The 20,644-nt window shown below is 48.2% G+C and overlaps 1 protein-coding gene across 1 annotated transcript in view; it reads left to right on the top strand.

Annotated features, from left to right (window-relative positions):
* The first annotated feature begins 8,606 nt into the window (after nt 1-8,606).
* The window catches only part of RHCE (Rh blood group CcEe antigens), a 39,580-nt gene continuing 27,542 nt past the window's right edge, over nt 8,607-20,644 (top strand). Inside the window, exons 1-2 of the mRNA XM_058552054.1 lie at nt 8,607-8,754; nt 17,524-17,710. Of these exons, the coding sequence (XP_058408037.1) occupies nt 8,607-8,754; nt 17,524-17,710 (335 nt within the window). The remainder of the gene's footprint in view (nt 8,755-17,523; nt 17,711-20,644) is intronic.

Below are 20,644 nucleotides of genomic sequence, written 5' to 3'. Positions count from 1 at the left end.
AGGGGGGGTTCGGAGCCTCCTCCGCCTTCGGAAACAAAGAAATGACAATTCCGGGGCCCGCCCGCCCCAGCACCAGCCAGCCGCCTGCCCCGCCTCCTCGGCCCCGACGGACGGCCTTCGGGGCCAATCGAAGGCGCCGCCACGCCGCTGCCGGCCAATCCTAGGGCCCATTGAGGCAAAAAGGACTCTAGAACCCGCCTCTTTGAAGGACAGAAAAATGCGCCAATCATTATGGTGTCTGGGCCCGTGCCTGGGCCTATCAGAAAAGGTTTAAATAGAGGCTTATAAATAGGCCCTATAAATATAACATCCTATATTATGTCTTGTTGCGAAGGTACGCTTCATTATTATTGGGTTGCGTTTCATTGTATTATAGTCCATACCAGAGCATACCGTGCTCTAGTCATAGTAGACTACCACTAGCACCCTGTGAAATCGGGAGGCCTGGGTTTGCGGCATGTGCTGTTTCAGCGCTGACATGTGCTCCACTCAGTCGCGTCCTTATGTAAGGGGCTCGTAGCATCCTCCTCATCCGGGAGTCTCCGGGGGCAGCGCCGGGGGCCTTTGCTGCGGATCCTGGAGCGCTCGGCCAGGCCGGCCGCGTCAGCGCGCGACGGGGGTACGAATGACAAAGCAAACCCCACAGACACACACACACACACCCTGCCAGCTTCCCGCGACGTGGTGACAGCGCGGCGGCCAATCGGAGGAGGCGCGGGGCGGAGCCGCTGCGGTCCCGCCCCCTGGAGGCGCGTCACGGGGGCGGGGCCGTGGGTGCGCGCGACGTCGCGCGAGGCTGCCGGAGGTGTGTGGGGCGGCCCGGGCTCCACGTCCGCAGGGCGGGCCGGGCGGCGGGCTCTGTGGTCGCCGTGCCTGCTTGACCGGGAGAGCGTCGGCGTCGGGCGCGTGTCTGCCCCGGGGCTGGGGGCCGGGGCCGTGGGGATGGAGGGCAAGGTGAGAGGCTGCTCGGCTGTGACCGGGCTTCTCGGAGGCGGGGCCGCCGGGCCAGCGATCATTCTCACCTAACGGTTCTAGAACGCCGATTTTGTGCCTGGCATCGTGCGAAGGGCTTTGCATCTATTTTTTCGTTTACTTCTCATTACTCCACTGCCACGCAGGTAGGGCAAAAGAACAATTAGAAAAAACGGCAAAGCTTTTTTGAAGAGAAAGAGAAAAAGAAGAATGTTATGTCCTTAAAGAAAACTGGGAAAATGTAGAAACGTAGCTGGAGGGAAAAAAACTGGGTCTGGTGGTAGCTGGATCTCATCACCTTCACACAACCAATGTTCGCATTCTATATTTTTTCTTTTCTTTCCAGTTTTTCCCCATGGATGGTTATATTATTACTATTAATGTTGTTATTACTCTTATTAAATAGAATGGTGATCATACTAGATATTCAGTTTTGTATCTTGTTTTTCATTTTACATAAGCATTTTTACTTGTTATAATGCACCCTTCCTAAATACTTCTGATGGTTGCAGAATCTCATATCAAGTGGCTGTATTAACTTAAGCACTCACCAACGGTGGGACTGTTAGATGGTCTTCCAGCACATTTTAAAAACTTCCGGGAAGTAGATGCCATCTTGTTTTGTCCTGGGTTGGGTAGACTCCTGTGATCACCCTCCTTAATCAATACCCACCCAAAGAAGGAACTTGTAATTTATACCAAATGCATCATCCTCAACTGGTCCTCTCTGTTACTTTATTCTGTCACAGATCTTCAAAGATCCCCCAGTGCCTGAAAGAGAAAACCCGTTCTCTTTATTATGGCATCCAGAGCTGGTCACAATGGGGACCCACTGTTTATGGGTCCTTTTCCAGGCCTCCCCAGCCAAGCAAGCCTTATCTCCTCACTGTTCTCAAACTCACTACAACCTTATCTTCCCTCCTTTCTGCTGTTGCTCCCACACAGGGCATCTCCATCAATGCTGCTCCTAATTTGTGGTTTCTTGGGTGAGGCTTGTCCATCCTTTTAGACAAAAAGCTTCTTGGGGATTGGATCCATACCTTGTAGAGATGCAGTTTAGAAAAATGGCCACAGTACCTGATTTTCAGACCAGGATTGAAATTCCAGCTTGGCCACTTACTGGCTTGCGCAAGTTACTGAATCTCTCAGAGCCTCTGTTTCCACTCAGGTTTGTTTTAAGGTTTGCAGGATAATGAACCTCTAGAACCAGGCATGCGGTAGGTAACAGCAAGCAATTACTGTTAACAGTATACTTGTTTTTCATCCCTCACCTCTACTCCAGAATGTTGATGCAGTGGCACTGGGTGACCAAGGGTAACAAACACTGTGAGCTCACTTTCACCAAGGCTGCCCATCATCGTGAAAGGAACTGAATGAATGCTCTGCTTGGAGCAGCAGAAAGACTTCAGCTGCCACAGAAGATTGGTCCATGGAGGAGGATATAGGCAGGACCTAAATCAATATGGCTGGAGGCTTGAAGGTATAGGTTCATGGTGTGGTCCTGGCTCCAGACTCCATGGGAACCCCAAACCTGAATAGCCCTCGTCTCCATGAGTGCAAGGTTCCAGATCACCCAGGACTAAGACAGTCAACTCCGTGAGGTTAGGGGCCATATCTGGGATCTTTTCCACTCCCCACTATGTTTCTGTTGTCTAGGACAGTGCCATGGCACACTGTGGAATGGACAGGTGAGTAACCCAGAGGAAAGATGGGACATGTGCTGGCTTTCTGGAGCTCACTGTCTAGCCTGCCGTCAAATCTTTTCCTGACAAGGGCATTCCAGGCTGTGGCAGAAGTGTGGAGTGCCTGGGAGCTATTGGAGCGTGTGGCTGAGAGTTTCTGCTGGGTATAGGGCTACATGGGAGCAGAGAAAGGGCGGAGATAATCTCAGGGTGATGGCCCGAGAAGAAGCAACGTGGAGGTCTGGGTTCCAGTCCCAATTCAGAGGCCAGCTCACTGGTGTCCTTAGCTGAGTCACCTGCCCACCCAGTGCCAGCATGGCCTCTGGAGACACTTTAAGCCCTATGTTTAAAGGCAGCTCATGTTAGCTCCATTTTACAGATGAGAAAACCGAGGCTCAGAGAAAACAAAGTCACACAATTGTTATGGTGGAGCAATTTAGCTCAAGGCACAAGCTAAGCGAGATCAAGCCTTGACGCTATAGGCACGTGCTCTGGTGCCTATAAGCGGCTGTTGATGGTTGGGGTTGTTAATCTGGTGATTAGCTAGAGTGGAATGATGGGAATGGCCTCCTTGCCAAGAGCCCAAGGACAAGCCACAGTAGACTGCCCTTCTCCGTTCCCTTCTCTCTCGCTCCTCCTGCCCCAGCTGGACCCTCTCTTTTCCTGGTCTACCCTAGGCCAAGCCCCTTTGGCTGTAGCTAAGTGCCAGCCTTTCCCATCTGAGCCCTGAAATGGCCCTTTGGGATCCCAAGGGCGCAGAACTGGGCTGAGATGAGGCAGGCCTCCTGCCTGCCATGGAGGCCCCTGGCTCCCACACCTCTACCACGACTCAGGAACAGGGGAGATCAGCAGTGGCCGTTTTACAGATGAGTCAGACAGGGAAGGAAAATCATTTGCTTTCATTCAAAAGCCCAAGGGCCCAGACAGGAATTCAGGGCTGTCCTTCCTCTTCTCCTGGGGCTTTCTGATGGGCAAGGGGTTGGGATTTGCACTTGAACTTCAGCTGAGGTCAGAATAGCCCTGGAGAAAGGCTAGTCTCTCATACCCTGTTTCACAAATAAGGAAATTGCATTCCCACCTGTTTGAGCAGCTTCAGTCCCCTCAAGCCCACCAGACAGGGCTGTCCCAACTGCCTGGAGCTTTCTTCCTGTCCCACAGGAGTCACAGAAAAGTCCAGACCTTGGGATGGCCACCTCTTGTACATGAATCTGTATCCCCCAGAGAACCCTGTTAATGGAGGATGTTCATTGTAGTGTTTAGAACAGAAACAGTTTGGAAATAACCCAGATAGCCCACAGAGGGGGGGGTTGGTCAAACAAATGATGCATGGAAGTCAGTGGAGCATGGAGAATGATTATGCATAGCACTTACTATATGCAGTCACCGCTCTAAGTACCATATGCATTTTGATCTAATCCTTACAACAACCCTGTGCGGTCGAGATTATTACTGGCACCATATTACAGATGAGAAAACTATGGCACAGAGCAGTTAAGTCATTTGCCTAAGGTTACACAGTAAGTGAGAGAGCTAGGATTCTAACCCAGGTAGTGTGGTGTCAGAGCCTGGGGTCTTAGCCACCATGCTATAGTGTTGTGGAAAGATTCTCCTGGCTTGGAAACTGCTTATGATATACTGTTCATGAACAGGCAAGTTACCAAACACTATGTGCTGTATAATCCTGTTTTTATAGGGAAAAAAAACCAAGGCATAAATTCACATGAATAGAAAAAAGTCTGAAAAGATACATGCATAAAAAAAATGGAGCTGGGTTTTGGAGATGTTGAGATCATGGGCGCTTTATGTAAACTTTATGCATCTCTGCATTTCAAAGTTTTCTGTGGTAAACGTGCCAAGCTTGTGCAGTAGTAAGAATTGCTAACATTTATGGAGTGTTTTCTGTACATCTAACACTTGATGTTACTACCTCATTTAATCTTCACAACCACCTTGTGAGATTGACACTGATTTTCTCCACTGTAGAGACGAAAAAACAGACTCAGAGAGAATGACTGTCTTACCCAAGGTCGCACAGCTAATAATTTGCAGAGCCAGGGTTTGAACCCAGGTTGCCTGATTCCAAAGCTCATGTTTGTTGATTGAATGAATGATTGAGTTAGCCACTGTTTAGCCAGGCATGCCCAGAGCAGGATCACACCCTTGGTGTGGACAAACTTCCAGAGAGGGAATGGAGGACCTACCCACCTCCTTGGTCAGTGCGCAGACTGAGCTTTACAACGCTTGACTTGGCTGAGGAGGGCGCAGCATGGTGAGTGCTCTCATCAAGTCCTGTTTCTGCAGAAAACACATGATTACGTGTGGAAGCTGCAGTCTCTCGGACTTAATTCATCACTCCCGGAGGAAGCCTGGCCGCTCAGACCAGGAGGCCGCAGTCATGCACCACTTGCCCACCTTCATTTCTACAACACAGGTTGCAGGCATACTTGCGTATTTTCGCATTTGTACTAACCCTGTGGGGAAAGCAGAGCAGCTCATCTTATTTGACTCGTCAGGAAGCTGAGACTGTGGCTGGTTTGGTAAATGGAAGGCAGAATCTCAAAGTAGTTAGCAGCACAAGCTGGGGCATCAGATGGATCTGGGTTGGGTCCCAGCTCTGCCATTTATTAGCTGTGTGTCTTTGGGTACTCACATCACCTCTCTGAGCAGCAGTTTCCTCATCTGTAAAATGGGGTGATAATGCCTATACTTGCAGGCTTATGGGGAAGATTAAATGAAATAATGTATGCAGAATGGTTGGTCCAGTGCTTGGCGTTCCAGAAATGGCAGCTGTTATTTGTTCAAAATAATGTATTGAGCGTGTACTATGCACCGAGTGCCAGGTGCTGAGGATACAGTCAAAAGTGCCTTTTCTCATGTTGCTTGGGTCTGAGTGGGTGAGGGTGAGAGCATGCGGGGGTCTGGTGGGGGCAGTGTTTTAGGCAGAGGGAGCAGCAGGTGCCCGGAGTGCTTTTTTTCGCAACGTTTTATCATGAAAAATTTCAAACATACAAAAAAAAGTTGAAAGAATTGTACAGTGAAAAGCCATTCACCTCCCACCTAGATTCAACAATTAACATTTAACGATATTTGTTTTATGACACCTCTGCCCTAGATCCCCTGTGCTTTTTTGTACCAGGTGACCTGCCTTGAAGATTTGGAGACAGAATATCTGGCATTGTAGTCAAAACAGAGGCTTTTTGCAAGAGTCAGAAGGCAAGAGAGAAAACTCCTCTTTTGACAAATCTGTTGGGGGAGGCCAACAGCAAGGGGAACCTCCCTTTATTAAAGAGAGCCTCTCTGTTCAGTGAGGAGCTAGGCCTCCTCAACAAGCAGTTATTCCCTCATTGGGGCAGGATCAAGACATAAATTGCTCCACCATAACAATTGTGTGACTTTGTTTTCTCTGAGCCTCGGTTTTCTCATCTGTAAAATGGAGCTATTTAGCTCAAGGCACAAGCTAAGCGAGATCAAGCCTTGACGCTATAGGCACGTGCTCTGGTGCCTATAAGCGGCTGTTGATGGTTGGGGTTGTTAATCTGGTGATTAGCTAGAGTGGAATGATGGGAATGGCCTCCTTGCCAAGAGCCCAAGGACAAGCCACAGTAGACTGCCCTTCTCCGTTCCCTTCTCTCTCGCTCCTCCTGCCCCAGCTGGACCCTCTCTTTTCCGGGGGGCTGCAGGCACGGGGACTGGCTGTGACTGCAAATCTTTAGTGTCATCTGGCTGACGTCTGATGCCCCTGGGCAGGTGGGTCTGGCTGCCTGGTTTACAAGCTGCTGGTACTGGTCCCAGGCCAGCAGGGGTCACATTCATTTATCCCCCACATAGGAGAGTCCCTCCTTAAGGAAAGCCAGTTTATAGGAAGTGCTGGCTTCCAGAAAAAGGCCAGAGATTGTTGAATCTAGAACCAGGGGTGACCAAGAGGGGAATAGAGACCTCTGATCTCTGACCTCTAGGGGTCAAGGCACCTTCTCCCTTATTTACTATTGAGGTAGCAGAGGGCTTAGAATCCTACGTCCCTAGACTTTTAGAATTGGAAGAAGACTTAGAAGTTATCTGGGCTAGAATTAAGTGGTCAAACACCCAGGTGTGAAGTCAGACTGCCTGGGTGTAAATCCCAGCTTTTCTACTTACTAGCTCTGTAACCTTGGGCAAATAACTTAACCTCTCTGTGCCTCAGATTCCTCGTTTGTAATATAAGGCTAATAGTACCCACTTCACAGGGTCACTGAGTTCATACATGTAAAGTGCCTAGAACAGTGCCTAGCAATGGTAAGTGCTTAGCATATGAGAGCTTTGGAAAACATCTAAAGCAATAGTGACCAGTGTTAGTGGTTTGTACCCAATTTTTTTTTCTATGCTTGCATTAACATCTTGTTATTATTTTATAAAAGTGGGAACATACTATACACACTGTTCTGTAACTTGCTTTTTTGCCAAATAGTATATCCTCTGTGCCAATTTTGATAAACCTTAAAAGCATTTTCCTCTGGAATTTTCCCACATATGTTCAGAAGCATCATATTGGTGGCAAGTTGTGTGTCCTGTAGTTTACTTAACCAATCCTCCCCTACTGGATATCTAGGTTATTCTCAAATTTTTCCTTCTGTAAATAAAGCTGTGCTGGGCAAGAAGTGACTGATGCCAACTGGCTATATGACCTTGGATATGACCTTCAGGTCTTAGTTTCTTCATCCAAAAACAAAATGACAAGATTCTACCAGGTGATTAAAATCTCCTGCGATCTGCATATGAATCACTTCCAAGACATCTCTGACAAGTAGCCATCAGCTTCTGCTTGCATTCTTCTAGTGACAGGGTGCTCACTACCTCATGAGCAGCCTATTTCATTGGGCAGCCATAATGGTCAATAAAGTCTTCACTCACATTGGGCCAAAATCTGCCTCCCTGCAACTCCTAGCCCAGTTTTATTCTCTAGGGACACACAAATTCAGTCTATACTCAGTGGCCAGTGGCTGGGGCAGTGGATAGATGGTAAGAAAACTTCTGTTCCTTCCTTCCTGCCTCCCTCCATCCCTCCTTTCTGCGACATAGGCTATAGGAGAAATTAGCTGCAGGGTCAGAACTGGCTCCAAGGTCCCTTAAATCCCATTCCAAGGGACTGTCCACCGCCGTGGGATGGGGTTGCCAAGGCTGGTGGCTTTCCTCAAATGCACTGCAGTGCCCGTGCCCCAGGAGAGCCCTGGGCTGCTCTGTGAGGTAACCAGAGGTGGGGGCAACTTCAGCCTAGAGCGGGATCAGGAATTCCCCCAGGTTGTTACTAGAGCTGGACCCAACTCTCCTTTCTCTCCCCCACCTACCCTTAAAAGGTTTAGGAACAAGTGGATTTAATTACAGATTCAAATATAAATAATGTCAACTGTGTAACTCTGAGGAGTTAGTTCTCCCCGGGTCCTGTCTGTATCCTTCCTAGGGCTTAGTATTGTTCTTTGCTTTCATTCATTCTTTTATTCTCCTTCAATACATCCTTATTAAGAGTTCACTGGGTGCCCTCTCTGAGCCTCAGTTTCCCCATTTTTAAAATAAGAGCGTTGATTCATTCTCTGCCTTTCTTGCAAGGATATGATGAGGGTAAACTGAAGTAATGAGTGAAGGAGGATTCTTATGTTTGGGTGCCAAGTGAATGAATGCCTTCTTTTAAATTGAGCACAGTGCCTGCCTGATGATGGGAATGCAGCAACTATGTGTTGAATAAATAAATAAATGAATGATTGAATGAAAGAGTTAATGTTGGAGTAAATGCATTTCCTCTCCCTCCCTGTCATACTCCCTCTGCTCGTGTTAACTCCATAGACAGGCCAGCAGAGCCAGCCTTGCAGCCTGAGATAAGGCCTTTGGCGGCTGTCTCCTCTGTCACTCCCTTGCATGGGTGTTGGGACAGAGGGGTGAAGCCTTGTGCTGGCGGAACCCCTGCCCTGAGACGAGCGCAGGATGGACTCTAAGTACCCGCGCTCTGTGCGGTGCTGCCTGCCCCTGTTGATCGTAATACTGGAGGTGATTTTCATTCTCCTCTTCTTCTTTTACACCTCCTATGACATGTCCTCAAAGGATCAGAGGAAGCTCCTGGGGAACTATCGAGGTGAGTGTCCAGAGGGGAGGTAGTCACAGAGGCAAATAGCAGGGGCAGGGGCAGAGGAGTTCTGTGGTCCTCCAGGGGCCTCGATATTCCTTTCCAAAAAGTCTTCCAAAAGGAAGAGACTTCTCTCATCTTCTTCTAGAGGTTGTGCAAAGACCCAGCCAACAATGTAGGCTCTCCTTTAGGAGCAGCACAGGCGTCACCTCTTCCATGAAGCTTTCCTTGATTTGTTAGGGCGGAGTGAGAGGCCTCCTTTTCTGTGTTCCCAGAATTCACTTTGCCGAATGGTCTTCATAATTCTCTGCTTTCTCTGCTTCCCCCTCCCCCCACTTCTCTCTGCATAGCAGCAAGAAATTTCACATTCTTGTTGGGTTTGGGGGTTTTGTTACCTTTTTGTGGACTCTCTTGCTCATTTCTGTACCACCCTCCTTTTGGAAGCTTTAGTCTTGCCTCTCCCCTGCCCCCAGCCTTCTTCTTCTCACTTAGGGGCTGGGAAGTCTGCGTTCTGTCTGCAAATCCAGAGCCATAAGGTATGGCTGAAAGGGAGTGGAGGATGCTTGTTATTTTATATGCAGCTAAAAATATTCACAGACTGTGATGAGAACAACTATAAACATGACAGATGCCCACAGTGGTGTGGCTTTTGCTTTTCTTTTAAATTGAGATGAGTTTTCAAGCATCTTAGTGGGCTGATATGTTGTTCATGATAATGGACGGGGCTCTTGAGCAACGTCCCTGAGACAAAGCTGAAGGTTGAGGCTAGTTGAGTGCTTGCTTGTTCCTAAGTGATGCTAACTAACTAGTTAACTGGAAGCAAAGAGAAGGCATTGGTGGGCCCTCAGCCATGGGAAGAAGGACAATGAGATAACTTAGGGAGGGAAGCCCTACACCACTGAATGGGCCAGCCCAGAAAGGGGCCTTCAGAGCTGGACAGAAAAAGGCCTGGGCACAATTTTAATTCATTTCAATTGACTTTAATTCTCTTAAATCGAATACAATGTAATTCAATGCATTCATTCATTCATTCACTCATTCTTTCGACTCTGTATTACATCCAGTGTGGGATCCAGACACATGCTAATTAGAGCTGATGTTTACTGGCACTTACTATGTACCAGGCACTATTCTAAACGCTTTACACTGGACTCTCTCAATGATCCCATGAGATTGATACTATTATGATCTCCGTGTTTCATATCAGGAAACTAGGCACATGGACGTTGAGTAATTTGCTCAAGGTCACGCAGCTAGCAATAACACAGCAGATTTAAATTTAGGCAGCCTGATTTTAGTTTCTGTGCGCTTAACCATTGTGCTTCACAGCTCCATTTTACAGTGAGGTTGAGTCACTGGTCATAACCAGCAGATGTAGGAGCCAGTATTCCAACTCTGTAGATTGGATCCAGGGTCTGCGTTCTTCACCCCATGCTGTGCTGCTAACATCGAGTGTCCTCAGTTACTCACTTCATACAGAAGCACAGAGGAGGGCCCACAACCCACAACCTGGGGGAGACAGTAATGTCCGGGAAGGCTTCTGGAGGAAGGTGACTGCCCAGCCAGGTTTTGGAGGCTCAGTAGGAGTTAACCATGTGAAAATAGAGGGTGGAGAGCACAGCAGGAGCCATTGTGTGTGCACTTATTGGAGTGGATCAGGCCACGGTCTAACATTGCAGTGTAGTTGGAGCGTAAAGAGGGAAGCAGGGTATGGTGGACCCAATGGGTTGAGTAAGTTTGACCTTCATTCTGCTGACCTAATAGGAAGCAGGAGTCTGACAAGTTTGGGTTTTGATTATGGAAAAAGCCATTCCAGGGCTGGTGTAAGGGATGGAGGAAGGGGCATGACTTGAAGCAGGAGACCGGTGTGGAGGCTGCACTGTACTATGGACCAGGGGGCTTCAAACTTTTCTGATTGTGCACATCATTTTTCAAGCATGCACCACATTTATATGTGATACTCAAGCACTGCTGCATTCATATATTTTGTACATTATAATACATAACCACGCAAATTAGAAAATTCAAAGGAGATCAAAATGAAATATATAATATTTTCAAATTTCTGATCATAATGGTATCAGTCAGTCTCAAGGCAAGGTCCATCGTTACCGTTAATGATAATGGATATAAATCCATTCCTCGGAGTCTTCTGGATAATTTCAAATTATCTTGGTTGACTTCTTGTCAGATCTGATTAGACTGACTTTTTTTTTTTTTTAATTTTGAATGTGACTGACAACAAGTTTGCACAAGGAGAAGTATCACTCTGCCCTGTGTTTGGTATGCTTGGCTCCATTACTGTTTTTCCTCCAATCTGTGTTTTTGGCAGGAGTTAGTTAAGCCATTGGTCCATTTTGTGAAGGTTAGTTGAGTTAAACCTAGGTAACTTAATCTGTCGATCCACTTAATCTAATCCAGTCCATGTAAACTACAATAAGTTATTTGAACTGGCCAATTCTAAAAAAGACATTTTTGAGACAATTGGGAAATCTGAATATAGTGTGACTATTATATGATATATAAGAATTATTGTTAGTTTCATTAGGTGTGATAATAGCATAGTGGGTTTTTTGAAAGGCCTTATTTGTTAGAGAAGCATATTGAAATGGAATGATGTCTGAGGTCTGCTTCGTGCCGGAAAAAAAAACAAAACAAGTGGAAGAAGGATAAAAAAAAAGATTGGTCCCATGACCAATCATCAAAGCTGGGAATGGGTGCGTGAGAATCACCATGCTGCTTTCTCTGTTTTTGTGTGTGCTTAAAATTTTCCATAATAAAGAGTTAAATTAAAAAAAAAACAAACAAAAAATAAAACCTTGCCATTAGTTGCAACATGATGAATACAGAGAAACACAGGTCACCAGGGGGTGGTGATATCCCAGTGGCCCGATATTCCCTCAGAACACCTCCCAAAGCTAAGAGACTCTAAACTGACATCCTGAGCAAGTGAGAGGAGGCTCCTGTGTTAATCTGAATATTAAGGACTTGCAGAGTTGCAAACTTCACCAAGTGCCCTTAGAGTAGAATAGCCTAGATCGGTGGTTCTCAAAGTGTGGTCCCCAGACCAGCCACCTCAGCATCTCCTGGGAGCTTGTTAGAAATGCAGATTCTTGGGCTCTCATCCATACCTACTGATCAGAAACTCTAGGAGTGGGGCCCAGCAATTTGTGTTTTACTAAGCCCTCTAGTGACTCTAACGCACACGAAAGTTTGAGAACTACTGGAGTGAGACTGATTCAAATCTTGCCTCTGCCTCTTCTTAGCTGTGAGACCTTGGGCAAATGACTCAACCTCTCTCTGCCTCTGTTTTAACCTCTGCCACATGATGATAGTACTTATTTCATTAAGTTGTTAAAGGATTGAAAGAATTAATACATATAAACGCTGAGAAAAAGTATTAGCTTTTATTATTAATAAAGTTAAATTTCTTACTTTTTGTAAAAATGTATAGAACCAGGAGGGCTAATATCTTCTTCCAGCAGCCCCTATGGATTGTCTGGAGCATCTTCCGAGGGTGTCTTCCCTACTCTGTTAACCACTGGTCTGGATGACCTGTGATGAGGCTGGAAGAGCAGGGACAGTGGAGGGGAAGCAAAGAGTCAGATTCAAGAGATGTAAGGAGATAACATCAGCTGTCCTTGGTGAAAATGAAGGAAGCGTGAAAGACGGCTTCAGAAGTGTGATTTGGCAGATGGAGGCACCAGTTCCTGAGATGAGAGGCGCAGATTGCGGGGTAAATGAACAACGATGTGTTCATTTTGGGCTTGGGGTTGAGGTGCCTGCGAGATGCTCAGGGGAAGCAGAGCGTATCGGTTATCTATTGCTGCATAACAAACCACCCCCAAACTTAGTGGATTAAAATCACAACCATTTAATTTGCTCATGATCATGATTCTGTGGCTCAGCAATTTGGGCTGGGCTCAGAGCTGTGGTTCTTCTGTTGGTTTCACCTAGGGTCACCTAGGGTCATGCATTTCCAGCCTGGAGGTTTGACTGGGACAGGATGGCCACAGATGGCCTCATTCGCGTGTTTGGCAGTCGGTGCTGACTGGCAGCTAGCCCATGTGGCTCCAGCAGACTAGCCCAGACTTCTTCCCATGGCGGCAGAAGAGTTACTGCAGTAAGAGAGGGCAAACCCCACTGCACAGGTGCTTTTCAAGCCTCTGCTTCTATCGTGTTTACTAATGTCCCATTGGCCAACCAGATCACAAGGACCACCCCAAGTGGGAGGTGTCTCTACTGGAAGGGATGATCCATCTGGGGCCATTCCTGTAACAATCTATCTCACAGAGCCTACTCTAGGGCTGCCACATTGGGGGACCATCCTGCTCCCACACTGTGGCTACCATCCAGTTCCCTCCATACTCTTTAGAAACAGGGAGGAGAGCTACTAAAACACAAGAGGGGCTTTGCCAGTGACATGTAAATACCTGCAAATCCCGGTACCTTCCATCTTAGCCTTGGCTGCCCCTTTGATTGGGAAAATTCTTTTTCTCTTCCCAGGCTGCTGCGGGGGTGAGTGTGGGGTGGGACTAGAAGCTGTGGGGAGGGGAAGGCAGCATGGGGCTCCATGGATGGTCCCAGCCTGGGGCTACAGAGGTCTTCCCAGTCAGCAGTGGGGAGCATGGTGTGGAGATCAAGCCCAGAGCCTGGGGGACAAAAGCTGGGACTGGCTTCAGAGCTGTTGGTGCCGAAGTGTCTGCAGGCCAGAGGGAGGGGTAATGGTGGGTGGGGACACAGAGCTAGAATCGGAGCTAGGCTGGAGGAAGGGGGGAACAGTCCTGCCCAAAGTCGCACAGCTAATAAATGGCAGGCATGGGAGTACAGTTCCTGACACTTACTGTGCACCCAGTGCTCAGTGATCTGCATGAGCCATTGAGCTTACTACTCACAGCACTCACTGTGCTCAGCAATCCTCTGAGCAGGTGTCGTTGTTTCATACCCATTTTACAGGTTAGGAAGCTGGGACACACAGGTAGAGCCAGGCTCTGAACCCTGACTCCCTGACTCAGAGGCCCACACTCTTCACCTTTATACTGTCTATGCTGTAAGGAGAGGCAGGATGGCATAGTGGTTAAAGCCAGTTGGTCAGGATTCAGATCTCCCACCACTATTTGCTAGCTGTGTGACCTAGGCTAGTTATAGCACCTCTCTGTGCCTCCCTTTCCTCATTTGTAAAATGGGGATAATGAATAGTACCTACTGCATGAGGTTGTTGTAGGTTTAGGCTGTAAGGCACCTAGAACCGTGCCTGGTGTGTGGAGGGCACTGTATGTGTGCCAGCTGCTACAATAAGGGTAATTATTGCCCCATCTCCCACTGCTGGACTCCCAGGTTAGACTTTCTTTCTCCAAGTCCTGGGGCTTTCGTAAACTTCTCCTGAAGGCCTGCCTTAGACGGTGAAGTTCTCTTCTGGGGCCCAGTCATTGGGGCCCCAGTAGCACATCCACTCCTTATCACCCCTGAACACATTAGAGTCCATTCGCTTATCAGACCAGAAGCTGAGGTGGGTGCAGCGCAGGCTCTGAGAGGTGGAGGCTGACACCAGTGGGAATGCCCCAAGCTGGGACCCAGCCCTGAAGTGGGGGTCCAGATAGTGAGACGGGGAGGAGCGAGTGTGGGCCCAGAGCCCTGGGAGCCTGGGAGAGAAAGTGGGAGAATGCAGGGGTGAGAGAAGAGGGGCCTGAGATCAAATGTTGTTACTGATCAGTTTGGGGTGATTGAGCTCTGTCAACAGCTCCCAGAAACTGCAACTCTAAGTTCATCCCGCTGGCTGAAGCCCAACTCCTCCCTCAGGGACCGTGTGAGGCCTTGGGGAAGAAGGCCCTGAGCCCCTATACCTGGCAGCTGGGACAGCAGCTGTGCCTGACAAAGCTCCCCACCCAAGATCCTCTGATTTTGTAATCTTTAGGGCCCCACCTGTGCCCTAATCCTGGTGACCCTCCTCTCCCCACTCACTGATCTCCTCCTTGGAATATGCCAGAGCAGTGAGGTCCTTAGAGAGTATCAAGTCCAACTCCCATGTGTTACAGATAGGGAAACTGAGGCCTAAAGAGGGCAAGGGACTTGCCTAAGGTCCCTTACTGAGATGAGAGCAAATGAGAGCAAGAGGCAGCTTAGGCTGGTAGAAGGGCACCGTACCAGGAGTTCAGAGCTTGGCTCTGCTGCTGGCATGCTGTGTGGCCTTGAGGAAGTCACAGGCTCTCTCTGGTCCCCTTCTATAAAATGGGAGGAAAATGGAAGGGTCTCCCTACTCGTGGAATCTTCAAAAAGTCCCTATGCATATAACGTTGCTGCAAAATGGCAGAGGTGGGTTTTTTTTTTTTTTAACAGCAGTGTTTAATAAAAGACTGAATTTGAATATTTGAAGTGGAGTGTGCAGTCTCAATTGGCCAGAGGCCTCATCACTCCCCAAAATGCATTGCAGCCTTCATACACATAGTTTCCTGCTTGGCTCCTAAAGAAATCTGAGCAATCCCAAGAGGAACCCCCTATACAAAATATGCCCCCATTCCTAAGAGGACGCAAGCAGGAGACTGAGGCATTGCCTGCACCTCCCCCTCCTCCGTGTCAGAGGAGAAGTTACAAGAAGTTGAATCTTCCCGACTGCCCACTTCTCACCCACTCCTCAAGACCCCAGATCCCATGGGAGGTCCTCGGGGGTCTCCTACATCCCAGTTTTGTCAGGTTGATCTGAAACATCAACACCCATCCGAGCCCTGTATGCAAGACCCTAGGCGTGCGTATTTTTCGATGAAAATGAATTTAAATGTAACTTGAAAGGGCTTTCTGAGACTTCGGAGAGTTCTGGAAATGAGAGCCTCCTCACTGTTATCAGAGCCAGGGCTGGAGACCAGTGGAGACCAGGTGAGTTCTTACTGCTGTGATGGTGATGAGGTTGGGGGGCGGGGGCACGTGAAGAACCACTACTCACTGAGCATCCTCCACATGCCAGGCACTATGCACTTGAACGAAACGTTGCTCCTTCAGATCCCCCAGCTGCCTCTGAGGAGGGTATAACTGCTCTTGTGTAGCTGATGAGGAAAGTAAGCAGACTACAAGGCCATGCAGCTGTGTGGTTAAAACATATAAATGGCCATTTTTATTGGTCAAAAAAATCAAATATTGGCAATTTAATATGGTTTAACCTAATAGGGAATGACAGAGCTAGAATCAAACAGAACTTTCTGAACTCGAAGCCCATGCTTTTTTCCTTTAAAAAAATTGTTTACTGTCTCATGCTGGTTGTAGCAAATTTAAACACTGAAAATGATTAAAAAAAAAAGTAAAATTCTCCCAAACTTGGAGATATTATCCATGGGAAAAAATTTCTTCAAGATCTCTCGCCAGGCATCTAGACACACGTGAAAATAGTTGATGTTTATTGATAAAATAGTCTTTACTATTCTGAGCGATTGTGCGCATTATACCATTTGATCCTGGCAACCTGAGGAAGGAGGTATGCTTATTTTTCCCATTGAACAGATGGGAAAACTGAGAGGGCAGATAGTGTGGTCATTAAAAGCACAGGCTCCAGAGCAGACAGTCGAGGTTTAAATCCCGGCTCTACCAGCTAGGGGATGTTCCCTAACTCCTCCGTGCCTTGGTTTTCATATCTGTAAAATGGTGATGATAACAGCACCCACCTCGAAGGGTGGTTGTGGGGACTAAACAGGACAGTCTATGTACAGTGATTAAAACAGTGTTGGCACAAAGTTAACGCTTAACAAATGTAGGCTGTTACTAAAGCTCAGAGACATTAAATACCTAGAAGCCACATAGGTGGAAAGTGCCAGAGCCCTGATTTGAACCCAGGCTTGTCTAGTTCCAGAGCCCAAGCTGCTAACCATCTTTCAAACCTGGTCAAAGCGTCCCCCCTTTGCCTTTTGCTGGACCTCTCCCTACCATTAGGTAAGTCTCTTACGCTCCCGTGTCACAGCAGATCCTGCATAGGGTCTGAGGCTGGGAAAGGTGAGCGTCACCCAGATGGCCCTAGTGCTTTCTGCTGGCCCACCAGGTCCCTCTCGGCAGGTGGCAAAGGGAGAGAGCTGTTTTCTGCGAAGATAATTTGGTTCTTGCCAAGAGAAACTCTGGACCTGTTTCCGCCCCCTCTTTTCTGGGTGACCTGGGCCAAGTCACTGGCTCCTGTGGCCTTATTTTGTCTTGTGCATGATCAGGAGGTTGAACCTGATCCTTAAGAGCAGCAGTAATTAGCTTTACTGAGTATCAACCACATACCAAGGACTGGTCCTGAGGCTCTACGCTTGTTCATATCATTATGTTTAATACAATAGTTGCTACATTTACTGAGTGCTCACTATGGGCCAGGCCCTGCCTTCGTGCTTAACCAGGATTAGCACATCCAACCTCAACCCTGTGTGGTACATATCTGTTATCCTCATTACTCAGATGAGAAAACTGAAGTAACTTGACCAAGCACTCTTAAATGACCTTTTTTTTTTAAGATTTTATTTATTTATTTTTTTCCCCTAAAGCCCCAGTAGATAGTTGTATGTCATAGCTGCACATCCTTCTAGTTGCTGCATGTGGGACGCGGCCTCAGCATGGCTGGAGAAGTGGTGCGTCAGTGCGCGCCCGGGATCCGAACCCAGGCCGCCAGCAGCGGAGCGCGCGCACTTAACCGCTAAGCCACGGGGCGGCCCTTAAATGGCCTTTAATGTCCCTTCCAGCTGCCGTTCTGTAAAACTCTAATGTCACACCTCCTCCACCTTGTCTGCCTCTCTTCCTCCTTCTCAACATCTCCTCCCTGAACAGCCCTCCAGGATGTTACTGTCATGGCGGTCCTTGGCTTGGGCTTCCTCATCTCGTCTTTGCGGAGACACGGCTGGAGCAGTGTGGCCTTCAACCTCTTCACGCTGGCCTTCGGGGTACAGTGGGCTGTCCTGGTGGACGGCTTCCTAAACCCAGCCTCCTTGAACGAAATAGTCATCGAACCATCCAGGTAACTGGATGGCCGCTGGATTGCTTTTGGGTCCTTGAGGGCCTGGCGCCCTAGAAGACGGGTTCTAGAAGAGCTGGGGTGTCCCCTTCTTTTTCTAGCATCAATACCATGCAATAGGTAGGACTTATTTATACCAACAAATTATTCATTGTTTATGTAAAATTCAAATTTAACTAGGCATCCTCTATTTTATCTGACAACCCTACTCTGTGGCATCGCAAGGGGCCCAGATCTACAGCCGTCCTGGAGTCCTTTCTTTCTTTATTATTGATTATGATTTTGTAAAGTTACACAGTAAATATAGGTTTGAGGAAAAGTTAATAGGGATTAGACAAAAAGAAATAGATATGTCACACTCAGAGAGTGAGGCTCTTGAAAAGAAAGAAGTACTCTCAGTCCTCAAATGCTGGTGGACAAGAACTAGCCATGCCTTTAGTTTCTTTAAATTAACTTTGATCTATTTAGCTACATGTATAAGAAATTCCAAGAACTAGCATAATTAACCAGTGTTGCTAGGAGTCAGGATAATGGTTACCTGGGGAAGGCGGTGGTTATTGATTGGGAAGGGGCACAAAAAAACCTTATGGGGTGCAGTAAATGTTCTCGATGTTATCCCAGGTGATGGTTACACAAGGGTAGATATATCTGAATCCACTGAGCTGTACACACCCCAAAAAAAGGCATTAGCACTCGATAGGAGAAACTAGGTAAAATTTTTCCTTAAAAATTGTTTTTAGGTTTTATCCAGCTCTAACTCTATGTCCTGCCCAGATGATGGTAAATCCCATCTTAGGCATCTTGGTGACCCTGTCACCTCTCAAGGCCGTTCCACCCTCCCCCCTGAGACCCTGCAAAACCTCAGATGCTGCTACTGAACATCTGTCCGTGAGCCAGGCTCTGTGCCGGGTGCTTCACAAACATTATTTGTTTAACCCTCCCAGGTAGGGGTCCCACGTATAAAGGCAAGGAAATAGACGCCCGAAGAGCATAACACACTTGCCTAGGATCACACAGCTAAGTGGTGGAAATGGCTTCAGTTTTGACGATCTGTTACCCTTCCTGTACACTCCAGACTGGTCATGACATGAAACACCGTCAAGCCGGCTCTCCACCGGCCCTAAAAAAAAACTCTCCACATTTTTTCTTTTTCTCCCCAAAGCCCCGGTACATAGTTGTATATCCTAGTTGTAGATCCTTCTAGTTCTTCTGTGTGGGACACTGCCTCAGCATGGCTTGATGAGCGGTATGTAGATCCCCGCCCAGGATCCGAACCAAGGAACCCTGGGCCACCAAAGCAGAACGAGCATGAACTTAACCACTATGCAACCAGGCCAGCCCCACATTTTTTCTTTTGAAACACGTTAGAGCTAATCCCCATGGGGATTCGATAACCAGGAACCATCTGGGAAGTGACAAAGGGCGCTCTGGGGAAACTCTGACAGCGGTGGTCCTGGTCTGGCGTGACCTTGGCTTCAGGTCACACAAGCCTTCAGCCTCCTGCACGTTAGTCCCCAGGCATCTCTGGCTGCTCCCTTCTTCTGACGGCCCGCCCACAGGGACCAGTTTGTTCTTGACTCAATCCGGGAAAACAAGAAGAGGCCATTTGCAGCCTGAGTGAACTCCCCTGCCCCACCCGACCCCTGGACCCTCCCAGCTGTGACCGCCATTGGAATTGGCTTCACAGATTTGAACAATGGGCTCCTTCCTGACCTTTCCTGCCCAGGCGGGGCTGTGGGCGGTGCCCAGGCCGCCTCCCAGACAGGGCACTCTCCCCCTCCGCCGCACCCACACAGTGCAGCCTGACTTGGCACTGAATTGGTTCTGCCTTGAGTCACCGATGACCAGTTTCTTCAGGGCAGGGGCCTGTATTATTCGGTTCGGCTTTGTCCGCCTTTGTTTTCCTCCCACAGCAAGGACTTAGTAAATGGTTATTGGAACAAAAATGAAAATAAAAGGACCCCTAAAATGTGTGATTTTTTTTTTTTCTTTGTGAGGAGATCAGCCCTGTGCTAACATCTGCCAATCCTCCTCTTTTTTTGCTGAGGGAGACTGGCCCTGGGCTAACATCCGTGCCCATCTTCCTCCACTTTATATGGGAGGCCGCCACAGCATGGCTTGACAAGCAGTGCGTCGGTGCGCGCCCGGGATCCAAACTGGCGAACCCCGGGCTGCCGCAGCGGAGTGCGTGCACTTAACCGCTTGCGCCACCGGGCTGGCCCCCTGTGATATTTTTAATGCTGTATTTGGAGAGGTCTAGGAGGGCCTGTCACAGCAATAACCAACCGCCTTATTGGGCTTGACATATATTAGCTGACTTTGCCCTCACAACAGCTCCATAGACCTTACCTTCACCTTCTGGATGAGGACACTGAGGCACAGGGTAGTTAAGTAATTTGCCCAACGCCACACAGCCAGGAAGTGGCTGAGTCAGGATTCCAGCCTAGGCAGCCTGGATGGAGACTGCACTTCTAACCACTGTACTTCACTGTCTCAACACCTCCCCAGCCCCAACTGGCCCCTGAGATCTGAAATCCCACCACTGGCTCACATCCTCTTGAATTAGGCCTTTGCCAATTAAATGAGCACTCACGCAAAAGACATAACATGGCCAGCCGCAGTGAGACATTGAGTGACCCCTTATTCTAAACAGTTCCTGGTCCCTGTGAGACTCCTGCCCCCGGCCCTGGGCCCTCCTCTGGCCTGCCCTCTGAAGTCCTTGAGCCTTAAGCAGGACACTACATCAGCAGCAAACACTGGGGAGGCTGTGTCCCGACTTCAGAGCACAGGCTTTGGATCCAGGCCACCTGGGTTTGAACCTCTCGTTTGTCATTAACTAGCTGTGTGGCCATTGCCAAAAGAGTCACCTCCACTGGTCTCAGGGTCCTCTTCTGTAAAATGGAGGTACCGAATGGTACCCAAGCACCATTTACAGAA

This window comes from Diceros bicornis, chromosome 13 (genome assembly GCF_020826845.1).
Source record: "Diceros bicornis minor isolate mBicDic1 chromosome 13, mDicBic1.mat.cur, whole genome shotgun sequence".
NCBI classification, from domain to species: domain Eukaryota; kingdom Metazoa; phylum Chordata; class Mammalia; order Perissodactyla; family Rhinocerotidae; genus Diceros; species Diceros bicornis.
This window is presented reverse-complemented; position numbering and strand designations above follow the sequence as displayed.